General features: G+C 43.8%; 1 protein-coding gene and 1 long non-coding RNA gene across 2 annotated transcripts in view; one reads left to right on the top strand and one right to left on the bottom strand.

Annotated features, from left to right (window-relative positions):
- Positions 1-4,342, bottom strand: part of LOC310742591 — a 36,173-nt gene extending 31,831 nt beyond the window's left edge. The window contains exon 1 of the long non-coding RNA XR_014538591.1: positions 3,651-4,342. This is a non-coding gene — a long non-coding RNA (uncharacterized lncRNA). The remainder of the gene's footprint in view (positions 1-3,650) is intronic.
- On the top strand, positions 2,731-8,643 carry OSTC (oligosaccharyltransferase complex non-catalytic subunit). The gene is made up of 5 exons (XM_083571997.1): positions 2,731-2,842; positions 2,942-3,251; positions 5,484-5,577; positions 6,367-6,564; positions 7,641-8,643. Exons 2-5 carry the CDS (start codon positions 3,113-3,115, stop codon positions 7,657-7,659), a joined length of 450 nt encoding a protein of 149 aa, XP_083428123.1. The 5' UTR covers positions 2,731-2,842; positions 2,942-3,112; the 3' UTR covers positions 7,660-8,643.
- Positions 8,644-17,173: the final 8,530 nt, after the last annotated feature.

Here is a 17,173-nt window from a genome sequence, read left to right as displayed (position 1 = left end):
TTTTAAAAGAGGAAATGGCTCTAAATTGACCCAGGAAAGCATAACTGTTGAATGTGGTGGAAAGAGGCAGCCTTTTAAACAGCTGGTGTCATCCACCACTCTTCTCTGTATATAAACAGAACAACATTTGATGGGTTGAGACAGCCACCTAGCTAAATCTAAATAGCAGAATGCACCAAATCCTCTTTTTTCAGTAGTTTAAAACTTTATATTAGTATACTAACTCCTTAGCTTATTGAAAATCTTGAGGGTGATGGAAATAATGATTTGAGTATAAAATGTGTATATACCTGACAATTTCTTGAAGTTTGTACTGTACTTCCAAAATACTATTTAATCACTCTTGGGGGCGGGGGGCAAGCTGTAGCTCTCGTGTTGGACAATAGTTACCATTATCAAAGTTATGGTGGCTGGGGTTGGGAGTGTAGTTAACAGCTGGAGGACCACCAGTTAGCCACTAATGGTTTGGTGTTGTACTTAATCTTCACGCTATTCCCCTCTGCCGAGTCTGCTTAAAAAAAAAAAAATCAAGTGTAACTCATTAACCTTAATTTCAATCTTGAAAACTGCATCTTTAATTATGAAGTTCCACATGTATATTGATTATGTACATTCTGGCAAAGACATAGATGCTTTGACAAGCTGAGCAACAAAGAAGATTCAAGTTAGAGAGCGGGCTTGTTCTTAGAGAGCAACTCTGCCATGCTGTGGCTACTCTTATCAACTGCAATTACTATCACTAATCTTGCCATCTGGTTATGTCTATGAAGATTAGTATTTTTTAAAGAATCAACTTTTGATAGAAACAAGAAGTCAAAGCAGGTATTCATGCACAGAAAGTCACAGAATTATAATGCCCCCATATAAATATTATTAATGTGTTTTAAATCCAAGCTGCAGGTGAAACGTTAAGCACAAACTATAAAGGTTATCAAAGTCTTGTTCAACACCCACAGATTATTCTAGGCAAAATTACACAAGGACACTTTCCTGTTCCTCCACTACCTGACCATTCTACTGGTGTACCAACTGCACACTTTCTTAGAGAGTTTGCCCAAAGTTATTCATGCTCTGGTAACATTAATGACTTTAATGTGCTGTATTTGGGACTGTCTTTAAAAACCAGTCTGCAGGGAGTTTCACTAACTGTCAATATGCTTCACTGCTCAATTCTTAGTTCTGATCTTGACCTTTGAAATCCTTAGCTCAGAATTCTATTGCCTTGTTCTGCTCTAAGGTGAATAAATAGTGAAGGATAACTGAGCAGCAAGTGGATGAAATTGGAAGTTTTTCCAGGGCAGGGGGTTCTTGAACCATGAGCTTCATTTAGGTGGTCCATAATGTGTCTGTAAAAATACAGCTAAAAACCATACAGCATTTAGTGCAGCACATTCCAGTTCCTGCAAAAGGCAGAAAAATCATTAAGTTTTCCACCAAGATCCTCAGCCTTTTCAAGTGGTTTGACAGAAAAAAAAATATGGAAACCACTGTTCCCAGGACAACCTTTGCCAACCAAATGTCTGGCAATTATTTGGGAATACAACTCCCAGTGTCGCTGCCCATTAGCTACACTGACTGGGACCTATGGGAGTTGTAGATTTTTAAAAAATGTACAGAAGGGGCCTAGATCAGCAAAGCCTTTTCGAGAGATAACACCATATTAGGCCCCATCAGCACTGTACATTTAAAGCAGCATCATGCATATTTTATTATTATTATTATTATTATTATTATTATTATTATTATTATTAGAATTTATATACCACCCTATATCCAGAGGTCTCAGGGCGGTTCACATAAAAAGATCACATTATATAAAATAAAAATAAAAGCAATAAACCAAAAAAAGAGCCACATTTTAAAAGTCATATTAAGCAGTCATGGTTTTTTCCAAAGAATTCAGGGGGTTGTAGTTTGTTAAGGGTGCTGAGAATTGGTAGGAGACTCCGCTCAGAGAAGTACAATTTCAGAGCTCCCTATCAAGACAGATAGATCATTAAACCACTCTGCAAACTGTAGCTCTTTGAGGAGAATAGAGGTCTTTTTGTTGTTGTTTAGTCGTTTAACCGTGTCCGACTAAACGTGACTCCATGGACCAGAGCAGGCCAGGCACTCCTGTCTTCCACTGTCCAACCATCTCGTCCTCTGTCTCCTTGTGCCCTCCATCTTTCCCAACATCAGGGTCTTTTCCAGGGAGTCTTCTCTTCTCATGAGGCGGCCAAAGTATTGGAGCCTCAGCTTCAGGATCTGTCCTTCCAGTGAACGCTCAGGGCTGATTTCCTTCAGAATGGAGAGGTTTGATCTTCTTGCATTCCTGGGACTCTCAAGAGTCTCCTCCAGCACCATCATTCAAAAGCATCCATTCTTCAGCGATCAGCCTTCTTTATGATCCAGCTCTCACTTCCGTACATCACTAATGGGAAAACCATAGTTTTTTAACACCCTTAAAAAACTACAGTTCCCAGGATTGTTTGGGGGAACTTCTGATTGTTTAATGCAATATGATACTGCCACTGCAGATAGCTCCTTAGTCGGTCGCAGGAAAAGAAAAAGTATTGTGCCCTCTTTAAGATTAAGCGGAGCTTCCTTCTAATAAATCCTGCACAAAATAGTAAGATAGAGGGTGTGACGTAGCAGATGGCACCTTCTACTTGGAATGTCGGCGCGGCTTATTTGAGGGGGCGTGGCTTGCGCGCGTCCTGGCAGGGCCACGTCTACCCATTTAGAAAGCCACGTTGAGCGTCGCCAGGACTTGGCAGATCAGTATCCTCTCCCAGTCGCTCCTTACCGCACGCGCGGGAGGGTAAAAACAATATTAATAACGCGCCGCGTTCAAATTCAGGTTTCTCCACATTTATTCGTTTTGCGTTTCGTTTAAGCCACACGTTGATATTTCCCTTCCCCTTTATCCTGAGACGTGTTTGTCGTGTTTCCCTTGCAGGACCCGGCTAGTTACCGCCTCAGCTTTCGTTATCGTACGGACGGTGGCCCCGACGAGCCGATCGATTCCGTAACGGCGCATGCGCGGGAGTAAGCTGCCGTTGGGAGACGAGGGGAGTTCGTGGCCTGAGGAGACGGGACGGGCGAGCCGCCTCCGCCGCTGAGAGTCGACATGGAGACGCTCTACCGGGTTCCGTTCGCGGTGCTGGAGTGCCCCAACATCAAGCTGAAGAAGCCGAGCTGGGTGCACATGCCCTCGGCCATGACGGTCTACGCGCTGGTGGTGGTCTCGTACTTCCTCATCACGGGAGGTAATTCCCTTGGGAACGACGGGAGGCTCTGCGCGGTGGGCCTTCAGGCGCGCACAAAAATACACGATAATGCACACGCGCACAAAAATACACGCAAATGCACACGCGCACAAAAATACACGCAAATGCACACACGCAGCTCATTCCTGCCGCCTCGGTTGCCCCATATTCATATATAGAATTTTCAGCTTTATGCCTCTCAATTCATTTACAGTCATTTTAACATTTCAAAACTCGACTTCCTTCTCCGCCCTCTTTTTGCGGTTCTTTCAATTGATTTTTTAATATTTTCTGCATATCAGAATTTAACTTAATTTGTTCACACATTCATCTGCTTTAAAGATACACTCTTATGAAAACTGCAGGTTCTTATTACAATAATCCTGCCAGTGTTCTTACCTGTTTGCAATCTGTTTGTAAATATTCGATAAACAATTTTCGTTCTTCCTCCGTTGCTCCTTATTCTAGTTTTAATCTTCTATTTAGGAGTGAGAAAAGCCAAAAATTGGTGGGGGAAAGGCATGAAAAGCGAATGGGTCTCTCACCAGGCTTCCCGTTCCCCTGCCAGGGTGGTCCTGAGTTGTGCCTTGCTACAGAAGGGGTGTTTCTGTATTAATTATTTTAGGAGAACCCCAGAGACACTAGCAAATGAAAGTGACCCAGGGACTCTATTGTTCCATTTCATTCATTTCTTTTGTTATTTGTTTATGCCCTGAAGCCTTTCCCCTCTTCATTGAATCCCCACAACAACGCCATAAGGTAGCTAAGGCTGAGAGGCACAGTGACTGGCCCACTGGATCACCTAATGAGCTTCAGGGCTGAGCAGGGATTCGGACCCTCCCAAGGCCTAGTTTTACACTGTCCACTACAGCACCATTGGCTGGCATATTTTAAAGTTTCTAAAGACACACCCCAGCCGAGTTTTGCAAGGGGTTGAACCTGATGATCTTCGGACTCCCAACATTACAATCCTATAAAAGCACTAGGCTGGTGTGAGTGGTGGTGGTCTGGGCAGTGCAGTCTGGAGAGGGGGATTTGAGGACCCATTCTAAGTTGGAGACTGGCTCTTGGTGACAAGAGTGGTTGTCGCAAGTAAGATTTTTTTTAAAAAAAAAAAGGATAAAGGACAGTTAAGTCCAGTCAAAGGTGACTATGGGGTTGCAATACTCATCTCGCTTCGGGCCAAGGGAGACTGCATTTGTCCACAGACAGCTTTCTGGGTCATGTGGCCAGCATGACTAAACCACTTCTGGTGCAACAGAATACCATGGCGGAAACCAGAGCGCACAGAAACGCCGTTTGCCTTCCTGCTGCAGCAGTACCTATTTATCTACTTGCACTGGTGTGCTATCAAACTGCTAGGTTGGCAGGAGCTGGGACAGAGCAACAGGAGCTCATCCCGTCGCAGGGATTCGAACCGCCGACCTTCCGATAGGCAAACCCAAGAGGCTAAGTGGTTTAGACCACAGCAAGTACAGTGGAACCTCGGGTTGTGAATGTGATCCATGTGGGAGACACGTTTGCAACCCGCAGCACCGTGTATGTGCATGCACAAGACATGTTTTGGTGCGCTTGCGCGAGTGCCGAAACCTGGAAGTAACCCGTTCCGGTACTTACAGGTTCGGCACGTTCGTAACCCGAAAACGTGCAACCTGCAGCGATCGCAACCCAAGGTATGACTGTAACTGAAAGGTGAGGAGGAGCCAAAAGCTGCAGGTCTCTAGAGGCTCTGCAGTGCTGCCTCTCCCTTTGCTGTGTAGCCTAGCAATATGGAGTGGGTGCTGCTATATTGCAGCTGAGGGAGACTCCTGATTGAGCTGGTCTTTCAGCAGAGCTGGAGAGAAAAAATACTGGACTGCAACCTGAAGTATTAACAACTGAGCTGTATTACAGGATTGTTGTAAACTATTTGTAGCATTGCACCACCGCATGTAAGTGCATGGGTAATAACGGTGGATTGCATTGGAGGATTGTTGTAAGCTACGCAACCACAGCCCTCCTCATTCTCCCTGAAACTTGTGATATGGCAATAGTAGCTGTGTACTCTACTGCACACTTTTGTATGTCTAAAACTAAATGTAGCCCACCAAATTTTTCACATGAAAAAAAGACCGTAAATCATGAACTTCTGACTTTCTACTTTTAGGCTTAGGAAAGGTGGTGTACGTGTGTGTGTGTGTGTGTGTGTGTGTTCTTTCAAACTAAATTTACATTTTTTTTCTCTTTCTGTAGGAATCATTTATGATGTGATTGTAGAACCTCCCAGTGTTGGCTCAATGACAGATGAACATGGACATCAGAGGCCTGTGGCCTTCTTGGCTTACAGGTAGAAAATATACTTGATACTAGCAAAATGTATTTCTCTAAAGATTACTATGGTGTATTTTGACAGAGAACTGCTGTTTACATGGTGAGCTGGCTGTTAGAACATTGTGATCAAAGCTCATTGTAGCTTTACCAAGCTACAAAAATGAATAGAAACACTAACATCATTTTAAATGAAGTTGTTTAACTTAGTAGACAGTCCTCCTGCTCTCTGGAACAGAGTCTTAGCTGAACTGAGTTAATAGTCATTCAAATGGTTTAAACTACTGTCAAGGATGGAAACTAATTGTCAGAGAATACACATCATGTGTAGCTACAATGAGTTGTAGGGCCATCCTATTTGGGGACTAGGCATCTAAAGCAACAAGAAGTATCATGGCAAAGGGAAAACCAGTAATAAGTGCCTGACATATTCTGGAAAGAAATCGGGCTCTGTGCGTGTTGATAGTTATAGCTGAAGGAATAGCCAGATGTTTGATGGGATTGCTTCTCAGTAAATTATAGAGCTCTGGGTATGGTTACTATCTGCACTGCTTTTGGGAACTTCTCGTCTTTGTTTAATAGCATCAAGTCTCTAATGGTTTCAAAGAGGAAGCAGGTTTTCCTGTAATGTGACACTGATCATTTATTTTATTTTCTACCTTCCACTGTATCATGATGACTGTTTTTCTTGTGTGTGAGAGTAGAATATATACATGCACCTACGTGAATTTTACACAATGTGGCAGGTTAACCAGATAATCCATAGCACTGCTGTTCAAACTAAAATATTTCCTTGTCTTGTATGCAGAGTAAATGGGCAGTACATTATGGAAGGGCTCGCTTCCAGCTTCCTCTTCACAATGGGAGGCCTTGGCTTTATAATATTGGACCGTTCTAATGCACCAAATATCCCAAAGCTGAACAGATTTCTGCTGCTTTTTATTGGATTTGTCAGTGTCCTGTTGAGTTTCTTTATGGCCAGAGTATTCATGAGGATGAAATTACCGTAAGTAAATTGTTTCTCCTATGATTTTCCGACCTCCACTTTTAATCTTTATCACAATCTAAAGATGAAATAAGTACTAAGGGGAAAATAAAGGTATTGCAAGGACTTTTCTCATGTTTTTAAAACATTGTTTGGAGCAGTGTGAATTACACCGCAGGTTTTTTTCAATAGACAAGCAAATGTCCACTCTAGAGGAGTAATCATAATATTGAAAGATGCCAGGCCATGAAATCAGATGATTTTTTTTTAAAAAAACTGACTACAGTGTCTGAGATGAGGGAATCAATACTATTTATGAGAAAAGCTATATAAGTACTGTTGTAAAAAGCATTTCATAAACAACTAATATTGTTTAGAGTAATCCTGCAAGGGAGATCAGTTTTATCCCCAGTTTGAGGGAGATTGAGGCAGAGTCTTTGTGGCTAGCTTTAAAGTCCAGAAGGAAACCAAGAATGATTGAAGGAACATTTATCTAGGAACATACAACAATTTATTGTATATGTAGATCATGTCGCTAACATGACTTCCAGCAATGTAAACCTGAAGCAAGCACATGAGAGTACAATAATTAAATATGACCCACAGATGGTTTCCTACACAGAAGTATCTGGTGTGTAGGGTGGCTTCCTATACTTATGTAGTGATCCTTCTATTTTATAAAAGATGCTCATGTTAGTGTTTTAAGACCTAAAGCACTCCCACCCCAAATATCTGAAAGACTTCCTCCTTCCCTGTCCTGGGTGTTAAGATCAGCAGAGGAGGCCCTTTTGGTAGCTCCACCCCTCTCAGAAACTCCAGGTGGTGATGGCCCAGGAGAGGGCATTCTCTGTGGCAGCCCCTAAGTTGTGAAACGCCCTGTCCACTTCATTATACAGTTTTCAGTGAATGCCTTTGACACCTGAAATGTATACTTTAAGAACCCACCCTATTTTTGGTGATTGTAGCTTTTGCAATTGTGAGTAATCGCAACTGTTTTTAATGTTGTATTTTAAATTGTTGTAACCCACCTGGGTGAAGAGCAAACAATCAGCAATATATTCCTCCCTCCCTGTTCAAATCTTCCCTTTGTCCTCTAGGGGCTACTTAATGGGTTAGTGACTTATTGTGGAGTGTCGCAAAGCAGAAATCGGATTTTCTTCTCTTCGTGAAGAGGAATGAATAGCAAAAATTCCACAGCCCCATCCCTCCTGTCCAGAGAGACAAGAAAAAGAGAACGAACTAAGGAAAGGGCTGCTTTCTCCTTTTCTTCTTGTATAAAGAGCAACACTTGTTACAGGCGGTTAGTTTATTAACAGATTTGTGTCTATTTTTATGACTGTTAAAAAATACTTTGAAGTGTTAACTAGGCCTAAGTGTATTGAACCATAAACATAAAACCTTTGTCCTTCAATGCTGTTCCCATCTGCACCCCTAAGGCTTCAAGCCAAAAGTAATACTTTTATTCATGTTACCACCATGGCTTGTTCTTGCTCCTTTTGAGAGAATGGGGGTGGGGGTTAGAGGAATATAAATTGATCATTTTCATGATTGCAAATTGACGGAAGTGTTTGTCAGTGATGCATGACTGCCATATACCACCTGTCCCTGATACAGCAGCCTGTGATGGCAGAAAGAAAAAGTTGTGCCTGTCTCTGGGTTAGGCAGTCCAAGCTGACAGAGCTTATCACATATTGAGAAGCTGTGAGATGTCAAAGAGTTGTAGGGTTGTGGAGGCTCCAGTTGAGTTTCTGCTTCCTTAACCTCACCCTTGCCTAACAGGTGGATGGTGATGGAAAACATTTTGCATAGTGTGTTTGAGGGGCAGGGGCAGCTCTTGTGTAACCTTGGGTATTGGGTACAGACTTTCACTTTCCACACCAGGCTCCTGCAGCAGAGTTGACCTGCTTTGCACATAGGAGTATCTTCTCAGTTGGGGTGTGTGTTCTATCAGAGCAGTGTCTCGGGCAATGTTTACTTTGATATTCATTCTAACGCAGCAAGAGAATACATGTGTGCAGGGAAAATCCATTATTGTGTGAATGTAGTTCTTCCTCTTCATAAAAGATAAGAAAGACATATTAAACATCTTTTTCTACTAAATTACTTTGTGTTTAATACAGAGTTCATATATTGGAGCATTTTTGCCATTCAGACTGAGTTGATTACTGCTTCATAACATCTCTGCCTGGCGGCCAGTATTATTTCTTTTTTACAGATGGGGAGAATGACTTGTTCCTGGCCACATAATGAGTTTTCTGCTAAACCATAGGCTTCTTCCCTGATGTTCCCTGGCCAATTTCCTGGGAATTTCCAGTGAATGATTCTGGGTCATCTTTTCATTTATAGCCTAGGTCCAGTTTGTTCTATTTACTCAAATTTCTGTACTGCCCTTCATCATGGGATGGTTTACAACATGCACATTAAAAATAAAATTCAGTTCACAACATAAAAATACAAAATGAAAACACAAAATACATACTAAAACCAAACCAATAAGTGCCCTTCTACAAACACAGTTAAAAAGCCATAGAACAGTAATCTGCAAAGCACCTGGTTAAAGAGAAACATTTTTGCCTGGCGCCTCAAGGTATGTAATAAAGGTGCCAGGTGAGCCTTTTGTGATGCTGCATTAAATTGTCTATACTACCTACCTATGCATAATCTTGAGGCCCGTTACTTGGAAATACTCTTATAGTGCAGTCATTTGCATCTCTGTTTAGAAGCAAGCCCTGCTGAATTTAATGGAGCATATTTTTTTATATGACTGCAGCTTTAATCTTCTTCAAGGTCAGGGTGGGTGGAATCACACGAAGAGTTTTGGGTTGTGCCATCAATGTTTGAATGGCTCTTTGCTGTTACAGACTGGTCATGTAGACGTGGAATTTTTCACTTCAGGAGGTCCAATAGCTTTAATTTATTCTGAGTTATGATACCACTGGGTAGTGTAAGACTTTGGTCCCATCAAGCTTTGCTGTCTATCCTCTTGTCCCTCATTTTTTAATGAAAGTGACAGACCATAGACTTAACAGTGCATATTTTATTTTATTTCTATGCCGCCCTATATCCAAAGGTCTCAGGGCGGTTCACATAAAGGATCACATACATAAAATCAAAATACAAAAAACAACCCAATTAAAAAAAAACCCTAAAAAGAGCCAGCGTTTTAAAAAGGGTATAGGATGTAGATCAGGTCAGGCAAAGGCCTGGTTAGAAAGCAACATTTTTACCTGGTGCCTAAAGATGTATAGTGAAGGTGCCAGGTGAACTTCCCTGGGGAGAGCATTCCACAAACACGGGACCATTGCAGAGAAGACCTGTTCCCGTGTTGTCACCCTCCTGACCTCTTGAGAAGGAGGCACACGAAGAAGGGCCTCAGAAGATGATCTCAGGGTCCGGGTAGGTTCATATGGGAAGAGATGGTCCTTGAGGTATTGTGGTCCTGAGCCATTTAAAGCTTTATAGGTCAAAGCCAGCACTTTGAATTGGGCCCGTAAACTAATTGGTAGCCAGTGCAGTTGGACCAGGATCGGTGTAATATGCTCAAACTGTCTTGCTCCGGTGAGCAACCTGGCTGCTGAATTCTGCACCAGCTGAAATTTCTGAACTGTCTTCAGTGGCAGCCCTACGTATAACTTATATGACGCCTGATCCCCGTCAAATGCCTCTTCTGAACAGCAATATGCATTAGTGACTGTAGAACCCCCTTTAGGTACACCAGAAAACCTGCTAACAGAGGGGATGTAATACTGTCACAAATACAGATACAGTATATCAAGTTGTATCTGTATCTGCCACAAATACAGATACAGTATATCAAAGAAAGCAATTAAGTAGGTATTACATTGTTTTGCCAGCAGGTGGCACTGCTTGCATGGATTTTGTGTACTGAATTGAAACCTAATGAGATTTAATAATAGGATTTACTTATACCATTCTGAGATAAAATGAGATGTGAAAACTAGGGAAAAGGTAGGTTTTTATCAGACTTCACTGTAATCAGTTTTCCTTTGGAATTTCTTGTGGCAGCAGTTCTGTTTACAATCTCTTCCTTTCTCTACTTTCCCTTCTACCCTCCCTTCAGTTTATTTTTAATTTGCAATCTGTGTTCCTCTTTCCTCGGTCATCTGCACATGGGCTCATGTGATTCACCCTAGAAACAAAATATCTGGCTACATCTTAACAACAATATTTACTGGGAATGTAATAAAGACACTATTGTTGCTAAGCTATTATTTCCTGGTCCTGCCCGTAAAAATGTCCCTGAACCACTAAATATGCGGAACAGTCTTAAGTTTCTTAGAACTGCAGTTGTTTTGCTGAACAGTTACCTAATCTTTTGCAGACGTGGAAAATGAATGCCACCCACATGATAGCAAATACAGGCAAAGTCTCATAATAGTAAATTCGTAAACAGAAATGAGGGAGGACATAATCAGCCAAGTGCTGCTTCCAACTGCAGCTAATGGAAATGATTGGTAGATTATGCAGATACAGCTGTGCCAATGGAACCTAAGTGTCAATGTACATGTTTGATCAATGTTGCCCCAATACAGTGGTGCCTCGCAAGACGAAATTAATTCGTTCCGCAAGTTTTTTCTTCTTGCGAGTTTTTCGTCTTGCGAAGCACGGTTTCCCATAGGAATGCATTGAAAATCAATTAATGCGTTCCTATGGAGATCGCTTGCCAGGCTGGCGGTGCGGAGAAGGGCTTTTCTCCCCACCGCAAGCCTTCAGGACAGGTATGGGAACAGAGGGGAAGGCGCGCAGCGCTTCTCCTCTGTTCCCGGGGCTTGCGGTGGGAGGAGGGTTTTTCCTCCCCACCGCCAACATTCAGAACAGCATTCTGAATGTTGGCGGTGGGAAGGAAAACCCTCGTCCCACCGCAAGTCTTCAGGACAGCCATCCGAAGGCTGGCGCGGGGAGAAGGTCTCTCCGCCCCACCGCCAGCCTTCGGAGCAGCCTTCCGAAGGCTGCTGGTGGGGCGGAGAGACCTACTCCCGCCGCCAGCCTTCGGAACAGCCTTCCGAAGGCTGGCGGCGGGAGGAGGTCTCTCTGCCCCACCGCCAGCCTTCGGAGGAGCCTTCCGAAGGCTGGCGGCGGTAGGAGGTCTCTCCGCCCCACCGCCAGCCTTCGGAGGAGGTCCGAGGACAGTGGGGAAGACGCGCTGCGCTTCCCCGCTGTCCTGGAGATTTCCCTATGGGCTTTCGTCTTGCGAAGGAAGCCCATAGGGAAATTCGTTTTGCGAAGCGCCTCCAAAACGGAAAACCCTTTCGTCTAGCGGGTTTTTCGTCTTGCGAGGCGTTCGTCTTGCGGGGCACCACTGTACATGGTAAGGTCTAAATATGCCCATATTTCTGGCCTGCCTATGACCATGTCATGACCCCAGAACTGGGCTTCCTATCTATAGCTCCGTCTGCAGAGCATGAGTCTCCTAATCATGAGCTCCATCTTTGGCAAAAAGATTCCTGTTGCAAGGGGTTGGACCAGATGGCTCTTGTGATCCCTCCCAGCTCTGTGATCATCAGATAATGAGGCTGGGGGTTTCAAGTGGGGAAGGGAATTGTCATCAGAATCACTTGTGCAAGAGGATCTCATTGTGCCATTACCTGTCCAGCATGAAAAGGTCATGTTGCTCACTTCTGACTACAGCTCAGAAGCCCTAGTAGAACCATGGTCCCCTACCCCAGGCATAGGCAAACTCCAGCCCTCCAGAAGTTTGGGACTACAATTCCCATCATCCCTGACCACTGGTCCTGTTAGCCAAGGATGATGGGAATTGTAGTCCCAAACATCTGGAGGGCCGGAGTTTGCCTATGCCTGCCCTACCCCCTCCATTAGAATTTATTACTCCTAAAGCAGTCTGGACCCCTTTAAATGCAAAGGCTGCTCTCATGGAATGTGGAGCCAGCTGCTGAGATAGAGCTGTACCTGCTGTATTATTATTATTATTACTACTACTACTACTACTATTATTATTATTATTATTATTATTATTATTATTATATTTGTTAGTCGCTTTGTCTTGCCCAAAACAACTCAAAGCAACTTATAACCAACCAAACAAACAGGCTGAGTCTCAAGATGGCTGTTGCGCTCTGCTGTTATGGAATCTCCAGCCTAAATCCTGCATGGAGCTGTCCAGGGTGCCACCGAAGCCTTGCCTTGTTTCCATGTTGCTGAAGCTGTTGCTTAAAACAGAACATACTCAGCTAAGGAGTTGGTGTGCAAAAAACAAATTCTGAGTGGCATATGACATATTTAACAAGTGACATGTGGTTCCCCGAATCCAGTGTTTGGATTCCGCATCCCATCGCCCAACATGCCCCTTTGCTGTTTCAGCTGCTATGTCCACAACTGGACAATGCATATCTAGCTGTTTTCCTGCTCCCTGGGGCTGATGGGAATTGTAGACCAAAAACATCTAGAGGGCACCTGGTTGGCTAAGGCTGATTTGCACCTTGGTGACTTCCAAGTTGGACCACTACAGGCATAGGCAAACTCGGTCCTCCAATTCTTTTGGGACTACAACTCCCATCATCCCTAGCTAACAGGACCAGTGGTCAGGGATGTTGGGAACTGTAGTCTCAAAACATCTGGAGGGTCGAGTTTGCCTATGCCTGGACTACTGTAACATACTGTGTGGGGAACTGCTCTTGAATGTGGCTGCAGAATGCTGCCACTTACCAGTTGGCAGACTTGAGTCCACACTCTCATATAATGCTTGTCATGAGAAAACTCTTTGGCTGCCAGTTTGTTTTGGGCTCAATTCAAGGTCTGTTAAAGCCTTAAACAGTCTAGAATCGCTTCCTGTATAAACTCCTGCATCACTTGAGAGCCACTGAACTGGGCCCTGTGAAAGTGTCATATGGTCAGGTTGACTTCTACAAGAAGCAGGGCTTTTCCTGCTGCAACCCCCAATACATGGAGGTGATTCCTCCCTATTGTCTTCTTGGGTGCAAATTAAAACCTTCATTTTTCAGTCCACCTTTGATAATTGAGAAGTTGCTGGTTCTGATACACTGTATTTGTTACAGCCTGTTTTTAGTTGGTCTTCTTTGGTGATCACTCATTGCTGAGTAAGATTGTCTTCCATGAACATGGTCTTAACAGTGAGTTTGTAAGTGACTCTAGGGGCCAATTCTGGATCCACACATACTTCCACAGTGGGGACATAGGTTTCCGGGCAGGAATTGATCACGATGATGGTTTGCCAAATGTGCCTTCCTCAAAGTCATGAGGACTTTGTGCTTCTTCAAAGTCATGACACCTTTGCTATTGATTGGTGAGATTTTAAGTGTGGCACATTGCTTTGAATGCTTTATCCAAAAGTGATATAAATGAATGCACTAATTCCATGCTAAAAGGGGATCTGAGCATAATGTGTTCGTGTGCGGTTCTGCCAGGAAACTTGCCACACACAAAACACACATTTCTAGCCCGCAGTATAAAGGCCATATTCACTATCTTCCTGCTTCCTTCCTTTCCTGTTGGCTAGATCATCACCATTGTTTAGCCTTTTTTACTTGGCAAGGATGCACTAGCTGCCCGTGGACTTAAGGTACATAGCTCAGTGGCAGCATATATGTTTTGTATGCAGAAGGTCCCAGGTTCCATCCCAGCAGCTCCAGGTAGGTCTGGGAGAGACCCCTGTCTGAAATCTTGGAGGGACACTTCCAGTCAGTGTTGACAATTCTGTTGAACTGGCTGCAAATGGCTTATGCAGCCTTTGTTTCTTCCCCACACAGATCCTTGGAATCAGGACAGTTTTGAGCTCAGGAATCTGTTTCAGTAGCTCTCTCAGGCTTTCAGTGTCAGGCTGCAGAAGGCTATTTTTGACCCATTCCAGAGTGGTAATGTGTGAAAATACCTAACACTTCTCCAGCCCTGTTAGGAAGCTTAGCATCTCAGCAGCAGTTTTATAGGGTGAGGCTGCTAAAGGTAAAAGGTAAGGTAAAGGACCCCTGGATGGTTAAGTCCAGTGAAAGGCAACTATGGGGTGCAGCTCTCATCTCACTTTCAGGCCGAGGGAGCCAGTGTTTGTCCACAAACAGCTTTCCGTGTCATGTGGCCAACATGACTAAACCGCTTCTGGCGCAACGGAACACCGTGACAGAAGCCTGAGCACATGGATACACTGTTTACCTTCCCGCCACAGCAGTACCTATTTATCCACTTGCACTGGCGTGCTTTTGAACTGCTAGGTTGGCAGGAGCTGGGACAGCAATGGGAGCTCATCCTGTTGCAGGGATTTGAACCACCGACCTTCTGATTGGCAAACCCAAGAGGCTAGGTGGTTTAGACCACAGCGCCACCTGCGTCTACATGATAAAAAACTCCATTAGTAGTGCATCTGTCTTCCCTTTAAATCCACTAATCAACACTTCTTTTTTGTTTGCCTTTTTTCTTCTGCAAAGCCGTAAAATACATGTCCTCTCTTAAACTCACAAGGTCTTTTAAAAAAAAAGTTCAGCAAACTGCTGGTCAATCACTTTCTCACTGTTTTGGTTTGGAGCTCCTTTTCTGCCTAGGAACCAGAAGGGACACACACCCTCCACCGGCACCCAATCCACTCCCATGATGATGATGATGCCATGTGTTTGTGGCTTGTCCTGAGCTAACCTCTTTTCTCCCACAGGGCTTTGTGCTGAGCTATCTTCCCCTGCCTAGTGTGCTCCTTTTAGCTGCATGCTGTTGATCAAATGAGCAGCTATAAGCATAGCACTTAAACATGGACACCGGGAATGAAGGATCAGGTTCTGCACTGGGTGAGAGATTCCCTTAACTCTAAAAGAAGTCCCAAACATGTTAATTTTCTCAGGAATAGGGACAACTCTGGTGGGTAAAAGTTCTGCCCACTCACTGCCTGGCCCTCATTTAGAAATTCAGGGGACACTGCTCCATCAACCTGAGTCTGCTTTCAGCTAGCTTCCTGCCTCCTTGCTGATATCCTGTTTTTGCCATGCTTCCCAAGGGAGCTGCAGTCAAGCTTACAGATTATTTGTAGTGCTTTTTAATGCTTTTGCCTTCAGGAAACTACATTTTGTAGGTAATATTGCCATTGTGGGATGCTGTTCCAGGCTATTGGATTCCCCTAGAAGCAACTTTTTCCCCCTTTCATTTTTGCACCATGAGCTGCATTTATGCTGTTCTATACCAATGTTAGGTTTGAAAGCAATGGTCTGTTTTGGTTCATGCTAAAATGTTTGGATTTTGGCTTGTGTTCATGCATAGGCTTAGAAAGTGCATCTTACATAATTTGGCACCTGAAAAAAGGTCATGGAAACACAGGGAAACACAGTCTTTCATTGAGTTTGCATATTGGTTAATCTAGCTTAGTACTGTCCAGTCTTGGGTGGCAGTGGCTCTTCAGCTTTTCAGGCAGGGCCTCTCCCAGCCCTAGCTCAAGATGCTGAAGACTGAACCCAGGACTCTTTGCATACAAAACAGGTGCTCTACCACTGAGCTACTGCCCTTAGACCAGGAAAACCTGGGTTCAAATCTCTATTTGCCCATGGTGTTCAGTGGGTGGTCTGCAGCCAGGCATGTTCTTTCAACTTAACCTATCACATGGAGTTGTTATGATGATAAAATAGGCGATGGCTCCTACGAGGAAGGGTGTTCTAAAAATACCAGCAATGTCATCTAGATATCGCCGGAGCCAGAGCTAGAGTACAGGTTAATACTCAAATATTTCAGTAGACAGATAGCATCTAGGACCGAACGCTGTGAGCCTGGACAGATCTGGGTAGATAAGATAAGACGTAAGATAGCCCAGACACAACAACAAGTCAAACCAGGTCACAACCAAATGCATATAATGGAAGGGAGCTTTTCTTTGGGGTACGACTTACTGCCACAGCCAAAGTCAAACTATTGCAGGAGTCACCAGCCTTTGGGGTCCTGGGGATACATTTGTGAACTGTAGAAATGGTAGTGGGCACCACAACCATATGCACACCTCAATTATGTCCACACATGCAACCATGACAATGGCACACATGAACACACATTCACTCTCCCCTCCTACCAGCAATCGGGCTAGAAGAGACCTTCTGTTGGAGCCAGTAGAAGGGCTTTCTCAGGCCTAATTGCAGCAGGGAGAGGCGATGTCAGGGATGGGGTTTCAGCTGGTGATGGTTAACCCCACCCCTTTAATTTGAATTCAGCCTGACCTTTTATTTCCCTTCCCTCCCCCTCCCCTTTTATGAAGATCACCTGCTCTGAAACCCCACAGCTAATTCTCCCCTGGCCTTCTCACTGGCCCAAGTAGGACCAATTCAGCCAACTAGCCCTGGGGATTATGCTTATTTCCCCTAAATTGATTTTTGAATGTTATTGTTGTTCATATTTTTATACTGTATTTTATGTTGCTTTTATAATTAAGTGTTTAAAATTTGTTGTTAGCCGCCCTGAGCCCGGTTTTTGAACCTGGAAGGGTGGGGTTTAAATAAAAAATTATTATTATTATTATTATTATTATTATTATTATTATTATTATTAGTTGTAAGCCACAAAATCACAACTGCCAGTCATGGTCAGTTGAGCAGACACACAGCCCCTCAGCTCTGCTTCCCTTTTGTACTTTGCCTGCTGATTGCAGCATCTGGGCTTGATGAAGCAGGTGACCTTC

Source organism: Podarcis filfolensis (assembly GCF_964270895.1).
Source record: "Podarcis filfolensis genome assembly, chromosome: 9".
NCBI classification, from domain to species: domain Eukaryota; kingdom Metazoa; phylum Chordata; class Lepidosauria; order Squamata; family Lacertidae; genus Podarcis; species Podarcis filfolensis.
The sequence above is the reverse complement of the archived record's forward strand: the minus strand, read 5'-3'. Positions and strand labels throughout refer to the sequence as shown.

Bases quoted from the DNA above. Each gene is read 5' to 3' on its own strand.
- OSTC (XM_083571997.1), top strand. From the start codon at position 3,113: ATGGAGACGCTCTACCGGGTTCCGTTCGCGGTGCTGGAGTGCCCCAAC. The intron at 3,252-5,483 runs GTAATTCCCTTG...CTCTTTCTGTAG, and splicing joins GTACTTCCTCATCACGGGAG to GAATCATTTATGATGTGATT. The intron at 5,578-6,366 runs GTAGAAAATATA...TCTTGTATGCAG, and splicing joins GTGGCCTTCTTGGCTTACAG to AGTAAATGGGCAGTACATTA.